At 41.2% G+C, this 22,302-nt stretch overlaps 1 protein-coding gene across 2 annotated transcripts in view; it reads left to right on the top strand.

Moving 5' to 3' along the window:
- TRAM2 (translocation associated membrane protein 2) overlaps nucleotides 1–22,302 on the top strand; it is an 80,416-nt gene that overhangs the window by 32,938 nt on the left and 25,176 nt on the right. For both annotated transcript variants that reach the window (XR_014022258.1, XM_081296105.1), the window contains exon 2: nucleotides 11,298–11,361. Coding sequence is in view for 1 of the 2 variants with exons in the window: in XM_081296105.1 (XP_081152231.1) it covers nucleotides 11,298–11,361 (64 nt within the window). In the remaining variant the exon portion in view is untranslated. The remainder of the gene's footprint in view (nucleotides 1–11,297; nucleotides 11,362–22,302) is intronic.

The raw sequence follows: 22,302 nt of genomic DNA, 5'->3' as shown, positions 1-22,302 counted from the left end.
ACCCTCTGCCCTCTCACCCCTTCTCAAAGTGCAAATAAACAACTGGAGGCAGATACACCTGGGCCTGCCTGCCCTAGCTTTGCCAGGTCTGAGGAGCCCTGAATAATCCTTTTATTTCCCCAAACACCAGGAAATGCCAGAAGTTCCTAGGGGATGATTCTCCCTGGCACCTAGTTATAATGCTCGTGTGCTAATGCTTGCTTATGATTTGTGATTGACTGACTGTCACCAACTTATCTGTAATGATTAGAATTACCCCTTTTTGTGTCACTTCCTGCCTTATGGAGCTAAAGTGGCTTCAAAGAACTCAAATTACCAACATACGGGATGAAAAAGGCAATATCACAACAGACACTACAGAAATACAGAAGATAATTAGAAAGTATTTTGAAACCCTATATTCCAATAAAATAGAAGATAGTGAAGATATCAATAAATTTCTTAAGGCATATGATCTGCCCAGATTGAGACAGGAAGACACACACAATTTAAACAGACCAATAACAAAGGAAGAATTAGAAGAAGCCATCAAAAGACTACCAACCAAGAAAAGCCCTGGACCGGATGGGTATACAGCGGAGTTCTACAAAACCTTCAAAGAAGAATTAATACCAATACTTTTCAAGCTATTTCAAGAAATAGAAAAAGAAGGAGCTCTTCCAAATTCATTCTATGAGGCCAACATCACTCTGATCCCAAAACCAGACAAAGACACTTCAAAGAAAGAAAACTATAGACCAATATCTCTAATGAACTTGGATGCAAAAATTCTCAATAAAATTCTGGCGAATCGAATACAAAAACATATCAAAAAACTTGTGCACCATGATCAAGTAGGATTCATCCCTGGGATGCAAGGCTGGTTCAATATATGGAAATCAATAAATTCTATTCACCACATCCACAGACTTAAAGACAAGAACCATATGATCATCTCAATAGATGCAGAAAAAGCATTTGACAAAATACAGCATCCCTTTATGTTCAAAACACTAGAAAAACTAGGGATAACAGGAACTTACCTCAACATTGTAAAAGCTATATATGCTAAACCTCAGGCTAGCATCATCCTAAACGGAGAAAAACTGAAGGCATTCCCTCTAAAATCTGGAACAAGACAGATCACCACTTCTATTCAATTTAGTTCTCGAAGTACTAGCCAGAGCAATTAGACAGACAAAAGAAATTAAAGACATAAAAATAGGAAAAGAAGAAATTAAATTATCGCTATTTGCGGATGACATGATAATATACCTAACAGACCCAAAAGGGTCTACAAAGAAGCTGCTAGAGTTAATAAATGAATTCAGCAAAGTAGCAGGTTATAAAATCAACACGCATAAATCAAAGGCATTCCTGTATATCAGCAACAAAACCTCTGAAATGGAAATAAGGACAACTACTCCATTCACAATATCCTCAAAGAAAATAAGATACTTGGGAATCAACCTAACAAAAGAGGTGAAAGATGTATACAATGAAAACTACAGAACCCTAAAGAGAGAGATAGAAGAAGATCTCAGAAGATGGAAAAATGTACCCTGTTCATGGATAGGCAGAACTAACATCATCAAAATGGCGATATTACCCAAAGTTCTCTACAGGTTTAATGAGATGCCAATCAAAATCCCAACGGCATTTCTTGTTGAAATAGATAAAGCAATCATGAAATTCATATGGAAAGACAAAAGACCCAGAATAGCAAAAGCAATTCTAAGCAGGAAGAGTGAATCTGGAGGTATAGCGATACCAGAGTTCAAACTGTACTACAAAGCAATAGTAACAAAAACAACATGGTACTGGTACCAAAACAGGCAGGTGGACCAATGGTACAGAATAGAGGACACAGAGACTAATCCACAAAGTTACAACTATCTTATATTTGATAAAGGAGCTAAAAGCATGCAATGGAGGAAGGATAGCATCTTCAACAAATGGTGCTGGGAAAATTGGAAATCCATATGCAACAAAATGAAATTGAATCCCTTTCTCTCGCCATCCACAAAAGTTAACTCAAAATGGATCAAGGAGCTAGATATCAAATCAGAGACGGTGCGTCAGATAGAAGAAAAAGTTGGCTTCGATCTACATATAGTGGGGTCAGGCTCCAAATTCCTTAATAGGACGCCCATAGCCCAAGAGTTAATAACAAGAATAAACAAATGGGACTTACTTAAACTAAAAAGTTTTTTTCTCAGCAAGAGAAACAATAAAAGAGGTAAATAGGGAGCCTACATCATGGGAACAAATTTTTACCCCTTACACCTCAGATAGAGCCCTAATATCCAGAATGTACAAAGAACTCAAAAAATTAAACAATAAGATAACAAACAACCCAATCAACAAATGGGCCAAGGACCTGAACAGACACTTCTCAGAGGAGGACATACAATCAATCAACAAGTACATGAAAAAATGCTCACCATCTCTAGCAATCAGAGAAATGCAAATCAAAACCACCCTAAGATACCATCTCACTCCAGTAAGATTGGCAGCCATTATGAAGTCAAACAACAATAAGTGTTGGCGGGGATGTGGGGAAAAGGGTACACTTGTACACTGTTGGTGGGACTGCAAAATGGTGAGGCCAATTTGCAAAGCAGTATGGAGATTCCTGGGTAAGCTGGGAATGGATCCACCATTTGACCCAGCTATCGCCCTTCTCGGACTATTCCCTGAGGACCTTAAAAGAGCACACTATAGGGATACGGCCACATCAATGATTATAGCGGCACAATTCACAATAGCTAGACTGTGGAACCAACCTAGATGCCCTTCAATAGATGAATGGATAAAAAAAATGTGGCATCTATATACAATGGAGTATTATGCAGCACTAAGAAATGACAAAATCATAGAATTTTCAGGAAAATGTATGGCATTAGAGCAGATTATGCTAAGTGAAGCTAGCCAAGCCCTAAGAAACAAATGCCAAATGTCTTCTTTGATATACATAGAGCAACTAAGAACAGAACAGGAAGGAAGAACATGAGGAAAAGACTAATAGTAAACAAAGACGAATGGGGGGAGAGAAAGGGAGAGAAAAGGGAAAGCATATGGAAATGGTAGGAGACCTTCAATGATACACAAAATTATAAGAGGTTATGAGGGGCAAGGGGGAGGGGGGGGGAAGGGGAGAGAATTGAACAACAGCAGAGGAGGTAGAGAGGGAAGATGGGAGGGGAGGGGAGGGGAGGGGGGATAGTAGGGAATAGGAAAGGAAGCAGAATACAACAGTCACTAATATGCCATTATGTAATATTGTGAGTATGTAACAGTTGTGATTCTGCAATCTGTATCTGGGGGTAAAAATGGGAGTTCAAAACCCAATTGAGTCTAATGTATGAAAGACGATATATCATGAGCTCTGTAATGTTTTGAACAATCAATAAAAAAAAATAAAACCCCATTGTGATATATTGGTAAGGTGGTTCTTACCTGCAGTCAAGTCTAAAATGTTATCTAATCTTAACTCAAAAAAAGTCACAACCTAAAATTCTATACTTCAAAACCCTTTTTTTTCCTGTGTCAGGTTTTAATTCATTCTCTTTTAAAATTTTTAAATTTATTTTTTAGTTTTAGGTGGACACAATATTTTATTTTTATGTGCTGCTAAGGATAGAACCCAGTACCTCATGCATGCCAGGTGAGCACGCTACCACTTGAGCCACATCCCCAGTCCCTCAAGTTTTAATTCAATTTAAAGATGATAATGGATCTTATCAGATGTCTTTCGGCCAAAAGTAAAAATATTTTTTCTGACCAATGTGTGTTTTTCTAATATCCACATATAACCAGTAATCTGAACTCTGCCATGTAATGCAGGAGAAATGTTTTAGACCACATCAATTTAATTTTTTCTTTTAAGTTATGGACAGACACAATACTTTTATTTTATCCACTTATTTTTTTATGTGGTACCGAGGATCGAACCCAGTGCCTCACAAGTGTTAGGTGAGTGCTCTACCACTGAGCCACAACCCCAGCCCCACATTAATAGTCTTAAAAATCATTTTGCATGAATTTTAAAAATTTTTGTTTAGTTTTTAACTTCCATAAGGAATAGTTTATGAATATACTGTGCTAGCAAAAGAAGGAGAAAAGCTATTGGAGAAGGCTGTGAGGAGAGTGATGCGTATAAACAAGTAATGAGTTTATATCTATCCAGGGCCCTTTTTTAGAGGGATGAGGGTGTGTGTGTGTGTGTGTGTGTGTGTGTGTAGAGGTATGTAGGATTTAGTAGAGGGAATGCAAATTCACACATATGCATATATTTCATATAAATATATAAAATATTTGTAGACAAGTGGGTCAAGTTCAACCTGCAAGTACAGGTTGCATAAATATGCAATCTTAAATTTCTAAGTTGTGGATATAAAGGAAGCCGGAAGAGCTGTCCCTAGGCTACCTCTGTTTTTTTTTGGTACTTGACTAACTTCCCAAATTGGGGTGTATAAAATGGCAAGTTTGAGCCATATATATGTGTGTGTGTGTGTGTGTGTGTGTGTATTTTAAACCCCAACTTCAAAGATGTTTATGATTCTTCATGTTCCCCTTTCTTAATTCCTCTTTATCCCAGCATAAAGTTTAGACTTGAACTGATGACTGTAATAAAGCAAATAATGTGATTTTATAAGCATGGCTTGGCTATTCCAGTGACAGGTTTTTCTCATATAAATACATTGCCATTTTAAAATCTGATCTGACTGTGATTGTGACTGTCAGTAGTGAGTCTGTTCAGCATGGTGATCACAGGATCGTGGAGACTCTGTGGCCTGTATGTTTGTTTACGGTTGCTCATTTCTCATGGAAAGGCAGTTTAGGTGAGGAAACCAGAATCTCCAGGCTTTGCTAACAGCCACACAGAAAGGTACTGTCAGAGCTCTGCTCTCTGTGTTTTAGGCACTCAGTTCTTCCTGTCAGCCAGCCTCTGGTCATCCAAAATAGGGGTTTTCAGAAAGCCGGAGTGAAATGCATCTTTGTCTCAGCTGTCACTGAGCAGCAGTACGCTACAGACCTGCCTACTTGTGTCTCCTCACATACAAGAAGCTATGGTGATGAGCAGTCCCACCAAGATCTTGGGAAGCAAGAAGTTTAGGAAACCAACACTCCAGGAATGAAAGACTAGAAGATTCTTTTATTTAAAACATAGCAAAACAAAACAACCCCACTCTTTCTTACCAATTGGGTGTAACTTTCCAATGTTTTCCTGTCTGACTGAAATTTTCCTATCCAGTGCCTCAGCAGAAAGATGCAAAATCAATTTTGGGAAAGCCTGAGTGGAGATGATTTGGCTTCCTGAAAACAAGGCTGAGCTGGGGGAGAGGGGAAATTTTCCAGCCTCAGCTGGACAATTTACTTGACTTTATGCTTTCAAGGAGGAGAAATGAGTGTCCTCACTGTCAGTGGAGGGACCCATGCGCCAGGTGGGCATGGTTGGCATCCTTGGGACCTCCACCAGCAGTTCAGAGCAGAGCTGCTTCTGTAATAGATACTCCATCCTGGCCTGATCTACACATGCAGCCCCTTCCCAGTGCCAGTGAACAGATGTGTCTGCCGAGAGAAAAACAAAATAAACCTGAAGGGTTGAATACCTCCAGGGAAGCAATGAGACTGCTTTTATTGAATTCTTCTCTTTTATCTTTGGTGCTCAGCTATCAACTTGCAGTGAAAGGAGAATGGACTCAGGCACTTGGAAGCCTCTGTGTACCCGTGGCTGGCAGCCAGTGGTTAACCCTGCAGGCTTCATTTTCCTGCCTGTCAGACAGAGATGATACTCAGACCTCATCTTCACACGGTGGGGAAGCAGCAATACATTTTAAACTTGTAGAAAGACCTCTCAGGAAGTTTATTGGTGTGAGGCTGTTTTTGGCATAGAAGTGGAATCAGAAAATAATAGCTTTTTGGAGCTGGGTATAGGCAGGATCTTTTAAGAAAACCACATCCTTTCGCCTTATCGTTTCCATACTTTATAAAATGGGTTATTGTTAGTATACCTTATAAGGTTGTTGAATTGCATATGATGATTTGTGTGAAGTCCTTAGGACCATGCCCGTACTGAGTGAGCCCTTCATAACTTTAACTCTTGTACAAGGAAACGGGTTAAATACCTTGCCCAAGATGACCCACAGCAGACTGTGTAGAATTCAAGTCCAGCACACTTAGCAGAAAGCAGAAATGTAACCAGAACTTTAGTCTAGTTGCAACCAAGGGCTCAAGTTCATGTGCCCCTAATGGAACATGGCAAATGGAAGAGTTTTAGGATTATTAGGACTAGACAGGCACATGCAACATCCCTGACTTTGTGTTTGATGCCCTGATTGAGTTAAAATTTTAATGAAACTTTCTCTCTCTCTCTCTCTCTCTCTCTCTCTCTCTCTCTCTCTCTCTTTCTCTGTGTGTGTGTGTATGAGAGACAGAGAGAGAGAGGTGGCCCCTCCCATGTAATTTAGTGTTCTTCTTTGCATTAATGTATTAGCATGTTGTCACTTTTAACCTTTCGCCCACTGAGCTTGGCATTTAAAATGCTATTAAACTCAATAATGTTTCCTATAAACAGCCTTAGAGGGATGAGAAATAATTGGAATGACATTTTTAATAGGCCCTGTTTCTCCGCCCTCTGTGCTACATGAACCCAGCCAGTGCTTGCAGAGAGGGGCTTGTTAATCATTTGGTACCTGGTCTGAGGTCAGGAGAGGGTTAGGGAATGAAGATTTGGGGTTCCAAGGGGCCTTTGAAAGCAGAGAGTGTTTTTCATGCTGGACAAGTAGGATTGCTCTTTTTGACTAATGTACCTTCTTTTTCCTCCTCTTTCTCTTTCTCTCCCCACTACTTCTCACCGCCCCCTTCTGGCTTCCTTTTTATGTTACCATTCTATTATTTGACATATTGTGGGTTTGCTAAGCTTGATTTTGGAGTAAGTTTGTAAAACTGAGTTGACTATTACCTTTCCTGTTTGTGTAGTTGTGAGGTCTTAGGAAACAAATTTGCCTGTCTGTGCCCCAGGGTTAGTTTCTTCATCCATAAAACAGGAAAACTGATGCCATTTGGCTCAGATAAGGTAAAGTGGCAGCAAGCATAGCTACTTACAAAGAAAGATGCATGTTTTAGAATTGGTTTCTGCTACCACTTCCAAGGAAGGAAAAATGTTAGATCTAGTATTTTTGCCTTAATTCAGGATCCTAAATCCTGCTCTCTTAGAATCATGTTCAGAAAACATATGTTAACCATTCATCTATGGTTACCAAATATCACAGCTGCTTGCAGGATGAGTTCATCAAATGGGTATTTATGAGATACCTACTACATGCTCAGTACTGGGAGAGACCTAGGGAGGGGAAACGTGCACAGGAATATAAGCATGAGCAGGTAGCAGGTTGCAGATCAGGTAGCTGAGCAGAGCTCTGGCTCTTTTGCTTGATTACTGTGACCAGATATTAAGCATTTATTACTTAGTGTAACTGTGTCCTCCATACCTTTTGCGGCTGTACATTGAGGATCATCATCAAGGCAGTTGAGCTCCTCTCCTTGAGTTTGTATTCCCATGAAGGGAGAGACAGTTTAAAAATGAAGACAAATCCTTTAGAGTTGTCACTTGAAATGACAGGATTTCATGGTATATAAATTATACCGTAATAAAGCTGTTCAAAAGATCTTGGACCTTGTGGAGCTGACCTTCATGTTTGCCCTCAAATATTTGATCCTCATTATTTGTGGATTTTTGTTTTTGCAAATTCACTTACTTGTCAAAATTTATGTATGACCCCAGAACTAATATTTGGCTTTCATGTGGTCATTCACAGATGTACACAGTGGGGCAGAAACTTCAGGTTGCCCAACATGCATGTTCCCAGCTGAGACGAAATGAGGCCGTGCTCTGCCTTCTTGTTCCAGCTCACATACTGTGAACAAGTGTCCTTTTTGCAGTTGATTTAGTGCCACTTTTTTTTTCTTTTTGCATTTTTTGTGTTCTTGTTGGTATTTCAGTGTTATAAAATGGTCCCCAAATGACGTGTTGGAGTGCTGTCTCGTGTGCCAAAGCACAAGATGGCTGTGCTGTGCCTTATGGAGAAAATGTGTGTGTTAAATAAACTTGATTCAGGCATGAGATATAGTGCTCTTGGCCATAATTTCAATGTTAAAGAATTGACCCTATATATTAAGTAAGGAATTTTAAATGGAAGTACACACACAAAAAACAAGATTATATATTTATCTGCTGGTAAAAAAGTGTACAGAGGCTTTTCGGACCCTACTTCTAGGTGCAGTGTTTTAGTATTCACTGATTCCATGTTCACAGTGACTTCATAGAACATAACTATCGTGAATAATGAGAATTGACTGTATATACAGGACTAGAGAAAGAATATATGTGAAGCTCACTTCCAAGTTCTGTCTTCCTTTAAAAAAAAAGTAAGTGTAATGGTTCTTAGACTTGGCCACCAGTTGGAATGTTCTGGACAGCTGGACAAAATGCTGATGCCCTTGAGGGTCTGATTTAATTGGCTGGGGTGTGGTCCAGGCATAGAGATTTTTAAAGCTTCTCCAGGATTATAATTGTAGCCAAAGTTGAACACTAGTGCTATACACATTAAATAATAATATTTCTTAGAAATGGACACCAACCAACCTCAGGAGGCTGATGACCCATGAGTACTTCAGGGCCAGGACTGCAGGAACCAAAGTAGCAGACTCTGTGGGTTTGTAGCACTGTCTGGCACTTCTTCCAGTCCGGCCTAGGAGATCTACAGCTCAAGAGACTGCGTCCTGCTGGCTGGGCTCCTGTTTTGGGCAGAGGATCTATCTCTTTCATTCTCTCAGGAAGAAGGTAGGCACCAGAAGTAACCCCACATGTACCCTTTGCCCACACACAAGGAGGAGAAGCATTTCCCTAAGGAAGTCCTTCCACCCCACAGATTAAGAAGATGAGAACATTTTCTGAATGAACCAAGTGAGAGATATGTGCTGGGGCAAGATAGAGTGTTTGGTTAATATTTTCTGCCTGCCTGCCTTTCTCTTCTCTACTTCTTTTTCCCATTTCTTCTGCCTCCTCTGATCTTTCCTCACAGGGATTTCAGTCTGTGAAGACAGAATTTAACCCTGAAGGAGTTAATGGCAGATAACACAGAAATAAAGATGGTTGGGTTAAGGATGAGCACTATGAGTAGTTCAGACAGGGGTGCCAGAGTGGTCTGGAAGGATTTTGTGCTAGAGATGGATTTGGGTGGTTTAGGAGCTGGGCAGGTCGTAAGGAGAAGGCTGTGTGTGATGGGATAGCTTGAGTGACAGTGCTGGGGATGGCTCCCACTGGAGGCTGGGGAAACATTTACAGGTGAGAGAAGTAGATTGGGCTTTTTGTTTTTCATCTTATTCAGTGAGAAGTTACTGAGCACTTTATGCATCTAGGTTAGGTACTGGAGAGCACATGCGAAGATAAATGAGAAGCACAATCTCCATCTTCCAGGAGGTGATAGCCTGATGAAAGCTATGTAGAAATGATAACAGAGGAGTGTGGTACTGACCTTCCAGGGAAGGACAGACCATTCCCTGGGAGCATCTAGGGAAGGTTTACGGAGGAAACCATGAGCTGGTTCATGAAGGATGATATTCTGATTAGTGATGTGTGTGTGTGTGTGTGTGTGTGTGTGTGCGCGCGCGCGCGCTTACAAGCAGAGGTGGGGTATAGGAGAAGGAGAATACAAAATGAGAGGGGCCAAAGCCCCCAAAAGGAAGTAGTGAGTAGAACATTTCAGCTGAAACCAAGCACATCTGTTCTAAAGAAAATATAGACAATTGGACTGGAAGGTATGTTGGGGAGACTGAAGAAGGCCTTAAGGACCAAAGTAATCATGTTTTGGGATGGGGGTTGAGGAAGACCTGCATGTTTGGTGCTTTATTCTCCAGAGTGCCTTCTCATGACTGATCCCATTTGGGTTTTCCCTGCACACTTGTAGAGCATGTTTAAGGCCTTAGCACAAATGCATGGAAAGGCTCCCCATGCATCGCCTCCTGTAGGAAGCGAATGACAGCCCACTGCAGAGCCACAGGTCTAGTTGGCTGGGGATGCTTTTTCTCTTTAAAGGAGGGTAGGCTAAGAACCGTCCCCTCTCACTGGTGTGTCCGGAGTTGGAGTGACATGGGGAGTCTGTAAGCATCTTTTCTATATTTCCATTACTACTTTGGCCCCCTGCCCACCTCACACCATGTGCAGTCTTCTGACCTCAGTATGTAGAGGAAAACCACTAGTGCCTTACTGAGGCCCTCTGGGAAAGTTACTTCCTTCTCACCTAGCCTTGGTGCCTATCTTAGAACAGGGTAGGTGATGGTTCATAGCCTTGGCTGCACATCTTGGGATCTTTCAGCAGCAGCTCAAGGTGAGTTTCACTCCAGACCAGCTAAGGGAATACAAATAGCTCCAATCTTTTGATAAGGATGCTGAGCTCAGAGTATGGAATTGCTGATGGCTAGCAGAGCCAACATCTGAACCCAGACAGTTCTTCAGTTCAAGCTTCAAATCCCCACATTTTGTCATCTCTCCTTTGCTGGCTAAATTGTCACAGTACAGATTTAGCTATTAATAATCAGGTGACAACCACACATTTTTCACAGCCCACCAAAAAATTGAAGGTAACTTTCGAAATAAACAAGCCAGCAGTGTGGGAGGTAATGTTTTGTCCCATACCCCATAATAGGTAGATGTGAAATTAGCAGCTGGAGTTCTCTGTTTCTGAAGCTCAGGTTAAAACTTTTGGGGTCGTTGTCCAATGTACAGGCACCCCCCCCCAAAAAAAAAACAACAACAACAACAAAAACCCAACACTGGAGAAACATCAGGTGGGTCCTAGGCCCCTTGAAGTCTGTGACCTCATCTTCTACAAAGTTGGGTGCATAGAATGAACTTAATACACACATGCATGCATGAATGAATGAATGAATAAATGATGAATGAATGAATGAATGAATGACAGATTTGTACCCCTCTCTTGTGAGCTCTAAGCCTGCCAAGTGCAGCTTGTTTCATTCCATCTGCAGTTTATACAAGTCTCAATACCATCTGGAGCCCAAGGGTTTTTTTTTTTTTTTTTTTTTTTTTCTTTTCTCTGCAGGTATTGGGAGGGATGTCAGAAAAATGAAACAAAAATTGGTGCTAACTCTGCCTTAGGTAAAACCCTTCATCCTAGAGGTCTGGGGTCTAAGATGTAAAAGAGATAGGCTCTGGGAACTGGTAGCAGACTCCATTTGTTTCTTTTGATGTGGCCAAGAAGTTAAACTGGAGCATTTTTTCCTTTGTTTTGCAGGTCACAGCCAAGACTGCCTTCCTATTTATTTTACCTCAGTATAACGTTAGCGTGCCTGCAGCAGGTAAGAAAAGCACTGGGCTCTATCTTGCCTGGTCCTGTTAACCCTGAAGGACTTGGAAAATATCCCTCTCCCCTGTGCAAGTGTGACCTTTCAGTGATTTCATCTCATCCTCCTAGTGCGAGATCAGCGAGGGGCTTCCCTCTGTGCTCCAGCTGCAGTTGTCAGAGGATAAGCACCCTGGATTGCTTCAGTGCTTGACTCCTCTCCCTAGAGCCTCTAGTTGATTCTGTTGGGGACAGAACTTAACAGCACCATGACCATTGATCCCTTCTCATGAGAACTAAAAATCTTCTTAATTTTCTCAACGAGGAGGGTGGCAGGATGTTTCACTGTGATGGTGCATGGAGATGTGCTCCGGGAACAGAGCACTGCATGCTGACTGGATTGAGGTCGGGAGTAAACCCAGGCCCAGACACATGTCTTGACAGGACTGACAGGAAAGCCATTGACCCCAGCGTTTGCACCATAATCTGACCTGCAGTTGCCACGTATTTCTGGGGAGCCAGGTATCAGGTCTTCATAAGCAGTTTCCAGAACAATTGTGGAGCTGCATCTCTTCAGCAGCAGAGCCAGGTGGGCACAGAGCTGGGCTAGGCTAGGCTGGGCTGAACTGGACAGAGAGCTCACTAAAGGGGTAGCTTCTGCTCACCTCCAGCCAGTTGTCAGCACATAGTTGTTATCAACACAGGCTGGCTGAGAGCTTTATACATCCCCACCCCTGCCCCCCACAGGGCACCGCAGAGAACCGGAAGAAATCTCTAGGTAGAAGTGCTCTGATATTTAGAGATTATAGCTCATCAGTAGAGCTTGTGCTTAGCATGCACAAAGTTCTGGGTTGGATATCCAGTACCAAAAAATAACAAACAAACAAACAAATAAAAGATTTAAAGTAACTGGACATGGTATTATGAATCTGTATTCATAGCTACTCAAGAAGCTGAGGCAGAAGGATTGCATGTTTGAAACCAGCCTGGGCAATGTAGGGATACCCTATCATTGGAGAATGGGGGAAGAAAGAAAGGGGGACAGAAGAATTTGTTTTTTAAATGTTGGCAACTAATTTTGAAATTTTGTGAGCAGGCCACCATTATGTGGACCAAACCAAAACATCTTCAGGCCAAGACCAGCCCTCAGGCCTTGGGTCTACATTGGGCTTCTCAGCTCCCACCCCAGGAACCAGGCACCACTTTTTCTTATCTAGAAAGTGTGGGTGCCATCTTGTTGAACAAGGGGAGGATGTTTGCTTGCTGAATCTAGCTTTCCCCTAGAGAAAGAGAGGTACATTGCACTAGAGAGGTACGTTGCCTTGACATTAAGATGAGTTTCCTCTCTTGTTTCTGACTCCACCAGCTACTAGTGGAAAGATTTTGATGGCTAATCCATGATCCTGTGGTCCACAGAAGATGCAGCCACAAGTCTTTCCTGGGCCCACCTGTCCCCTGCAGTCACTGGCCAGGCTTTGGCAGAAGTCATACTTTTGGGGCAACCAACTCAGTTCATTCATTGAAGAGTTAGACTGAAACATAGTGGCAAAAGAGGAAGAAAATTCCATTCCTAGGAAGGAGAGACCATGAGAAAGCATGTCTCAGTCTTAGTGAGCCAGAAAAGACCACCACAATGAGCCAGAAAAGGCCACAGGCAGCACAAGTGTTCAGGAACAAGGCAGAGGCCTGTTGGTCCCATGTCATACTCCAGCCCTGGTAGGCATAATGGATTCTGTTGCTCAGTGCCATATGGTCCAAGGTCAGAGTCATGTTTCTTTTACTCTGTCACTTAAAAATCCTGAGACACCTATATATATTTATTATTTAGTGAATTTAAAAAAATTAGTTGTTTTTTTAGAAACTGTGGTAAAATAGCAGGGCATGCACCTGCAATCCCATCTCCAAAAGGGAAAAACAAACAAACAAAAGGTAGTGAAATATGCATAACATAAAATTTACCATCTTTTTTTTTTTTTTTTTTTTTTTTGAGACAAGGTCTTGCTATGTTGCCCAGGCTGGCCTCAAACTCGTGGGCTCAAGTGATTCTCCTGACTACCTCTGAATAACTGGGATTACAGTCATGTGTCACTGTACCCAGCACAAAATTTACCATCTTAACCATTTAGTATAGTGGCATTAAGGACATTCACATTGTGGTATCATCCATCTCTAGAACTCTCTTCATCTTGTAGAACTGGAACTCCATACCCATTAAACAATAACTCCCTGTTCTACCCTCCTCACAGCCCTTGGAAACCATCATTCTACCTTCTGTCTCAGTCTGATAACACTAGGTGCTTTATACACATAGAATCATATAGTATTTGTCCTTCTGTAACTAGGTAAAATTTATTTTTAAATATTTTTCAGAATGTATTTATATGAGAAATATATAACTCTTCGAGAAAAATGTATAAAATACAGAAAAACATAAGAAGATAGAAACTACACATGGACCCCACACTCAGCAAAAACTTTAGTTAAAACATTTTGAGGTGAAACACTTTTTTTGTTAGTAGAATGTAGTGTATCTGTCCCATATTATTGATTATTATTCCATTCAACAAGATATTTTAAAAGCTTTATAGTGTTTCTTAATAGGGACTACCACAAACTGTATAGTCAACTTCATATTATTGGATATTTAAGTTTCTAGTTTTTTATTGTAAACTACAGTGAACATTATTGCAGCTGGATTTTTGTGTTCTTTCATGATTATTTTCACAGGATAAATTCCTACTGCTAGAATTTCTGGGTCAAGTATAATATACTTTTTAAATATTTTAGATGCATTTCCAAAATATCCTGTTATCTAATACTTATGACCCATAAATTCTAAGGTTTTGAGGAATTTCTGTAAACATAAAAGTACATAGGCTTTTCATTTTTTAAAGGTCAGCATGTTAGTTTGTAAATTTATAAAGAGATGTTCAACTATCAAATACTGTGCTGGTATTTTCATTTCATTTCTCCCCCAAGGCAACTTATGTGGAATGCCAGATCATAACTCAACACTAATAATTTGCCATGAGAAAGTATTGTCCTGGGAACCATATCAGTTGATGTTCCAGTGTCCAGGAAGTTCTTTTATCATAGAAAGAGCCTTCTTAGAGAATCAGCAGACAAGTGATAACCTACTACGTCTGTCTCACAGCTGAGGTGAGAGGTGTAGGCTGTGTGCTCCAGGACCAGACTAGACCTTTGGGCATGAAGAACTCGTCATCTTGGGAGTGTCCCTTGCCCATCTCATCCTGTCTTCATGTGTTTAACTAGTTCCGTGATCAATCCAGACAAGTATTTGTGTGCTTATTGTGGGACAAGCCCTACATGGAAAGCAATTTAAGGGAGAGATAGATAATAAATAAACAGTACATAATTATAATTATAATAAGGTCATAAAGGAAGTATACAAGGCTGTGTGATTGGTAAAGATGAATGGGTGAGAACAAAAGTATTTTTGAGAAGCTGACTTTTGAGCTGTGGGGGGTGAAGGAGGGTTGTGCTTGGGGACATAAAGAGGGATCTGGGCAGAAGAAAGCCTTCCTGAAATAGGAATTCACGTGTGTAAAGGCCCTCGCCAGAGGAACAAACACCCAGCGTGTTCTAGTGACTGAACACAGGCCAGTGTGCTGCAGCCAGCCAGGGTCGACATTTTTCCAGAGTGGGACTATTGGATTCTGCTTCTGGAATCCTCCTCCAGGCTTGCAGGAGGCCTAGGTAGAGGTATGTTAGAATCCATGCTAGACCAAGGGGGTTTCAGTTACTTTATTTTTATTTTTATTTTTTAAAGAGAGAGTGAGAGAGAGGGGAGAGAGAGAATTTTTAATATTTATTTTTTAGTTCTCGGCGGACACAACATCTTTGTTGGTATGTGGTGCTGAGGATCGAACCCAGGCCGCACGCATACCAGGCGAGCGCGTTACCGCTTGAGCCACATCCCCAGCCCTTCAGTTACTTTAGAAGGAAAAGATAAAGTATTGTTAGTCTATCTGTTTAAATCATGCCATTTGGGGCTATTCGAAATATGACAACAAGATAATCAAGAGAGACAATGAAATCAGAATAGCCTGCTTAATTCTGTTTTGAGCTCCTTAATCACCAACCCAATATGGTAATGTTTGGTTTGTAAGAACTGGAGGAAAGCAGACTTCTCATGGGAAAAAACACTTTACAATAACAGGTCTGTTAAGGCTGTGATTTCTAAAACCCTCCCGCAAAACTTTTTCAGGGCTGGAAGTAGTTGGAAATGTCTCCTTTTTTGTCTAACTAGGGTAAATTCTGACTTCTAAGACTTCTTTAAGTCCTGTGTAACTCACTCAACTCAACATTTACAATTGAATTTTAGTAGAGGAGAGACTTTTCATACAAAGTGGTCTATTGTTTGTAAATGCCTGTCTTCCTTTCTGAGGCTTTCAAGTTCTAAGGAAAAGAGACACAATAGTGACTTTGAGGCACTTTCTTGACTGCCTTGTTTAGCTGTGACTCCCTCTTTTTCTCTACTCTGTTCTTCCAAGCTCTCAGTCTTGGTCTCCTAGAGCTATGGTAGCAAGTATGATAAACTGAGTGGCTTCAACAACAGAAATTTATTGTCTCAGACTAGGGATTCTAGAGGTCTGAGATCAAGGGACCAGCAGGGTCCTCTGAAGGTGCTGGGGAAGGGCCTGTTCCAGGCCTCTCTCCAAGCTTCTGGCAGCTCCCAGCTTGTGGTAGCATGTCAGTCTTCACATGTCAGACTCTGTCTAGATTTCCTGCTCCACTACGGCCTCATCTTAAAGAATTCATCTGCAAAACCCCATTTTCAAATAAAGTCACCATGTGAAGTGTTGGGAGTTAGGACATCAGGTGAATTTTAGAAGGGACATAATTCAACCCATACCACCAGCTACAAGCTAAGGATTTTGTGGCATTATAATCAGCAAATTAAAATTAAGCTCCAGGGAGAGACAGACACAGAATGGTTATAATGATGCTTGGCATTCTAGTGGAGTTACCACCACACGGGGCTCCTTGTGGTTGTCTTGATGGTCTACAGTGATAAAGCAGGATGGGTTGCTCCTTTTTACCAGAGCCTTGCTCTTCTTATTTTTACTTGCCACCCTGTTAGGGTTGCCAGAATTAGCAAATAAAAATCTAACACTGCCAGTTAAATTTAAATTTCAGATAAATACTAAATACTTTTATTTTTAGTATAAGTATGTCCTAAGTTGTGCATGGGACATAATTACACTAGAAATTTATCCTTTGTTTATCTGAAATTCAAATTTAATGGATTTTCTCTGTCAACCATACACCCTACACAGCTCTTGAAAGGAATAAAATGTCAGGTTTCTGTTCTTACCATTAGAAATTCTTGATCTTTCTTTCTGATTAAAATGCCCCAGAGTGTTTGGTATTATGGTAAGAAGTTATATATAGACTATAAAAGGTCAGAAAATAATAGGAGTTTGAGTCTTGCTATAGGCAGACCCAAGGCTTGCTGGCCTCCCTTGTGATAGAGAGCAGGTAAAGGCCCATTAGAATCAAGCTTATATTTCCATGGTTGTTTAGGTTGTGCCACTAATATGCTGAGTTGTCTTGGACAAACCATTAACGTCTGGAGTTCCATCCCTCATCTGCAAATGGAGAGCAATGGTCACTGTCTTAACCCCAGGATTTCCTCAAGATAGGAAGCCCGAGGAGTCCTCTTAAGTGCCTGCTACTCAGATTTTCCACAGACCAGCACCATCAGCATGACCTGGGAACTTGTTAGAAATGCAGGCTGTCAGGCCCTATTATAGCAGAATCTACATTTAACAAGATCATTAAAGTTTGAGAAGTTGGCTATAGGTTACATGAGTGAAAAGCACCAATTAGGTTTTCAAATAATCCTGAGCTTCTAACCTCATAAGTAAGATGGGGAGACCCACCAAATGTAGTAATTCATTTGCATCTTTCTGTCCTCTTCCAGTTTTGGTTTTTCTATAAATACTTGTTCTGGCAATGGGTAGAGAGAGGTGGGGAGTAACATTGAGTCGATTTGGTTTCCAGCTAGAGCTGCAGCTCCTCAGGAAGGGAGTTTTGGTAGCTTTGATGTTCTTGGGCCTGCTTGGTGCTACACACCTAGAACAGAAAGGCTGAGCTGGAGGGATCTCTTGAGGAAGGGCTCGTTTTGCAGTGATCAGAGGTGACAAGGAACTATCCCCTGGCTCTGTTGATCCCAGTTTTATCACTTCCATCTGTTTTGTTGCATTTTGCAGCTAAAGATGAAAAGCTTAGGAACCTCCCACACCATAACCTGGTGATTGTTCCCACAGCTGCTTCTAAGATGAGACACACTGCTCTTATAAACCACTCAGACAGATGGTTTTAAGGCCTCATTCAGTCAAAGACCATTGTCCAGAACTCAGTTTCTTATTTACTTTCCTGGCTGGCAGAAATTAGTGTTGTGCCATATACTTGAAAGATTGGCATCACATATCAAACTGGGCCCCTCTGTGTAAGATGAGCTCATGGGAGACAAGAAAGAGAAGAGACAGGTGGGCAGCAGTGGCTCTGGAGATGGAAACTGAACTTGAATTACAGATAAAGCTACCCATCCTGAACCTGTGGCCCTTAGAACTGAGACTTGAGCCTCATCTAGCCTGGCCTGATACTTTTATAGTCCAGGAAATAGAGGCTCAGTGGTGATTATGTTCCCAAAGATGTACTAGTAAGGGCAGAGGAGGGGCTGGGCTGCCCACAGGCTCTGCAGCACCAGAATCCAGGGAAACTTTAGCAAGGCTGGGTGTTGAGCATAAGGGGATGCCCACCAATGAGACAGAGACCTGGCTCTGTCCTCATCCTGTTGTGTCAAACCACCACCAAGATCATCTTTGGCCTCAAGGTTCTGTCTGTATGATTAGGGAAAAAATAAACCAGAGTCACTACCGTGCCTGGCTGTAGGAAGCCTGTACCTAACAGCTAGCCTGGACTTGATTTTTTTTCCCACTAATTAAAGTTTACTAGGTGTAACTATTGTGCAGAAAAGTGGACAAATAAGCAGTCTGCTTGATGGATTTTCACAAACGGAACACATCCATGCAACCTGGAGGGGTCCCCTTCCAGCCTAGACTTGATTTTATCCCATTTCCCATCACATCCTAGAAAATTTATCCCACTGAGGGTGGAGCTTCTAGAATCTTAAGTGAGCAGAACTCCCAAGGTGTTATGGCTGTTGGTTAGCCAGCTCCACGCCTGCCTGGACACTGCCTTTTGTTTCTCCTTTCGTCCCCCACCGTGCACCCTCTGGCCCAGACTCCACCTCACATCTCTCTTGATTGTCATTGCCCCATTTCTTCTGATCAGATCTTTTCTTCTTTTTAGCCAGGATTTGTTTTTCCCTAAGCACGTGTTCTTGTAATAATTTTTGTCCTCAGCTTAACAACAGTTTACTTATTTTTATACAAGTAATAAAATGCCTAAATTTTAGATTTTTTGTTGTTGTTGCTGCTGCTGCGTGTGATCCTTGAGAGGTTATTTTTCCTGGATGGCTCTCAGTGAGTTTGTTTTTTTAAGCATTCTTTGCATTTGGCAGCCTATTGAATGCATGTGACATGTCTGGGGAGTGTCGTATGAAGCCACAGATTTGTAAACTGCTGTGGGTCTGTGGTCTGTGCCTGGCACCTAGAAATTCTTGTTGTATTTTTTGCCTGAATCCCACAGGGAAGGCTATCTCCCTATATAAAGAAATGGTGCCTCCAGAAAACAATGCAGAATTTTAGGGCTTTTCTTACCAAATTCACTTTAACCCCATTCTCTCATCTTTTCCCATCATCATTGTATTCTTATCTTCCTATGGTAGTATAAAATTGGAGAAAATAGATTCTAAACCACAATATGAGTAAAAATGGTAACTGAAAATCTTCCACCTAGATCTTTCATTTTCTGGGCTGTGTGTGTGTGCGCGTGCGTGCGTGTGTGCGTGTGCGCGTGTGTGTGTGTGTGTGTGTGTGTGAGAGAGAGAGAGAGAGAGAATTAGTTTCTGATCTCCTTGGCTTGTAGGTGGCTGTCTTCTCCCTGTATCTCTTCACATTGTCATCCTTCTGTGTATCTGTCTCTGGGTCCAAACTTTCTATGTTCTGAGGACACCATTCATATTGTAGGACCCACCCTAACCACCTGATTTTAAGTTATTTCTGTAGAGATCCTACCTCCAAATAAGATTACATCCCAGCATTGAAGATTAGGACTTCAACAGGGGTAGGGCATGGACAGGGGTGGGGCATGATTCAGTCATAACAGCACACTGTGTGTGTGTGTGTGTGTGTGTGTGTGTGTGTGTGTGTGTGTACACATGTCTGAGAACCAACATGGTGCTTATAGTTAAAACGCCAGTGGCCTTATCTTCCAGGTTGGGACAGGAAGTGGCCAGGCAGAGTGGGGGTCAGAATGCTGCCCTTTTAGGCCACGTGATCCTGAATGTCTAAGCCCTGTCTTCCTTGACACCTTGGGGAGTGTGACAGGCCTTCAAGGCTCAATGAATGTACCTACTGTGTGATTTGAAGGGGTATCTGGAAGCAGAGAGGCCTGGCAGGCAGACAGTGGGTGTGGCTCTTAGCATTGGTGGTCCTGGACCCACCCTACAAGCTTCAGATCCTACAGGCACAGTTCTGCTTGTCTCTGAGCCACAGCTGCCATGTCAGTAAACAGGGATAATACGAAGGATTACTGTGAGGAGTAAATGATGTCAGTCACCAGACATGCTCAGTGTAGTGCTTGGCCAATAAATGGCTTACAACTGTCCTTTGTATTATTTATTCTACATGAGTACCCAGATAGGTTTTTTTCCCCCGTGGTTATTGTACAGTGACTGTTCTGTTCCTTCATCTTCTGATTCTTTCTGTGGAAATGGTCATAATGGTTTCATTTATTTGCACAGAACTTTACAGTTTTTAAGTCAGTTGTCTATTTTATTTTTATAACTTTGTGAAGAAAGGGTAGTTTGTTTTATTTCTGTTGTCTAGAAGAGGTTTTATTCCTGTTGTCTAGAGTCAGAGAGACCTTAGTATTGTTCCCATCCTGGCCGTATGAGCAATCACTGCTCAAATCCTTCCAGGAATTCTTATCTGCCTTTGTACTGCTTTGTGCAACTGAAAGTACATATTTTTTATTTTCCACTTTTTCTTTTTTCTTTTTGGAGGGGCATGGGGAATACTAAGGATTGATCCCAGGATGCTTTATCCCTGAGCTCCATCCCCAGCTCTTTTTAAATTTTTAATTTTAACACAGGGTCTTGCTAAGTTCTTAGGGCCTCCCTAAGTTGCTGAGGCTGACTTCTAACTTGTGGTCCTCCTGCCTCAGCATCCAGCATCTCTGGGATTACACGGGTGGGCCGCCTGCTCAGTTTCTCTTTTCTTATATGAAGGGTGGAATACAATACGTTCTCTTCTGTACATTGCTTTTTCCCCACTAATTAATATATCTTAGATATCATTTTGTATCGATATGTGACTCAGTGACATGCACATATTTGTAAGAGTACAGCATGCTGCATTTTCACATATGTCCACACCCATGTGGCCATGATCTAGACCAAAGTGCAGCTTTCTCATGCCCCTTCCAGCAAATACTGCCTCCCAAGGGAGTCTCCATTCTCAGTCCCCTGGTTAGTTTTACCTGTTCTTCATTTTATTTCTCTCTGGTTCTTTTTGTTAATAACAGTTATTCTTTAATTTTAGTTGGGTCAGAATCACTTGGAGGTATTTTTTTTTTACAGAGTTGGTATTTTTTTTAATATTTATTTTTTAGAAAAATGGATTCCTGGGCCCTTTACTCTGAGTTTGGTTGGTCAGAAACTGGGATTGGGCCCCAAGAATGTGCATTTCTAAGCTCACAGATGATTCTGATGCTGTGGCCACACTTTGAGTAGCTGTGGTACATTACAGGTTGAACATGCCTCACCCTAAATGCTTAAGAAGTGTTTTGGGTTTCAGCTATTTGGGGATTTTGGGAATATTTGCATATTTGTGAAGAGAAATCTTGACATGGGACCCATGTGTGAACACAAATTCATTTATGTTTCATATATACCTTATTCACCTAGCCTGAAGGTAACTTTATACAGCATTTTTAGTGTGCTTGCATTTTGACTGCAATCTGTCACATAAATTTGGTTGTGCAGTTTTCTATTTGTACTACATGTCGTTGGTGCTCAAAAGATTTTGGATGTTGGATTATCAGATTAGAATGCCCAACCTGTGTATCTGAATCTTATTTACCAGTTTCTTCTAGATGAAGACAACCTGGATTGCTTTTATTAGTTTACTGTTAAAAATAATTCTGTAGTACATCACCTTGTGCGTGTGTCATTTTTATTGTGGCAAGTACAAGCTCTAGGATGTGTTCCCAGAAGTGGAATTGCTGCTTCGAGGGTTGATACATTTCTAATCTCAACAGAAATTGCCAAGTTACTCTTCAAAGAGGTAGTCCTATTTTGCATTCCCTTAACAGCCGTGTGTAAGATGCTTCCCCACAGTCTCAGCAAGAGTGTATTTGCAAGCTTTGAGTTTTTGCCAATCTGATAGGTGTGAAATGGTATCTCAGGTATTTGCATTTCTCTTCTATGTAAGGCTGAGCATCTTTTTCAGTGGGTAAGAGCCATTTGTGTTTCCTTTCTCTCTAAATTTTCTGTTCATATCTTTTGTCTACTTTTTACCTGCTGATTTTTTTATCTTTTTATCCTTATTCTAGGACCGTTTTACATATTAGCAAGATTAGCCTTTTAGTTCTGATCTGAATTGTAAAAATATTTTCCCTAGGTGATCATTTGCCTTTTTTATTTTTGTGTATGTTCTGGGAATCAAACTCAGGGCTTTGGGTATGCTATGCTGAGCTGCACCCCAAACCTCTCAATTTTGCTTTTGGTGAATTTTTTCATATCTAAGTTCTGGATTTATATATAGTATAAAAGATTTGAAATAATATGAACAGAGTTATTTTA

This window comes from Spermophilus citellus, assembly GCF_964194105.1.
Source record: "Spermophilus citellus genome assembly, chromosome: 5".
NCBI classification, from domain to species: domain Eukaryota; kingdom Metazoa; phylum Chordata; class Mammalia; order Rodentia; family Sciuridae; genus Spermophilus; species Spermophilus citellus.
Note: the sequence above shows the minus strand (reverse complement) of the source record. Positions and strands in the feature narration are given on the sequence as shown.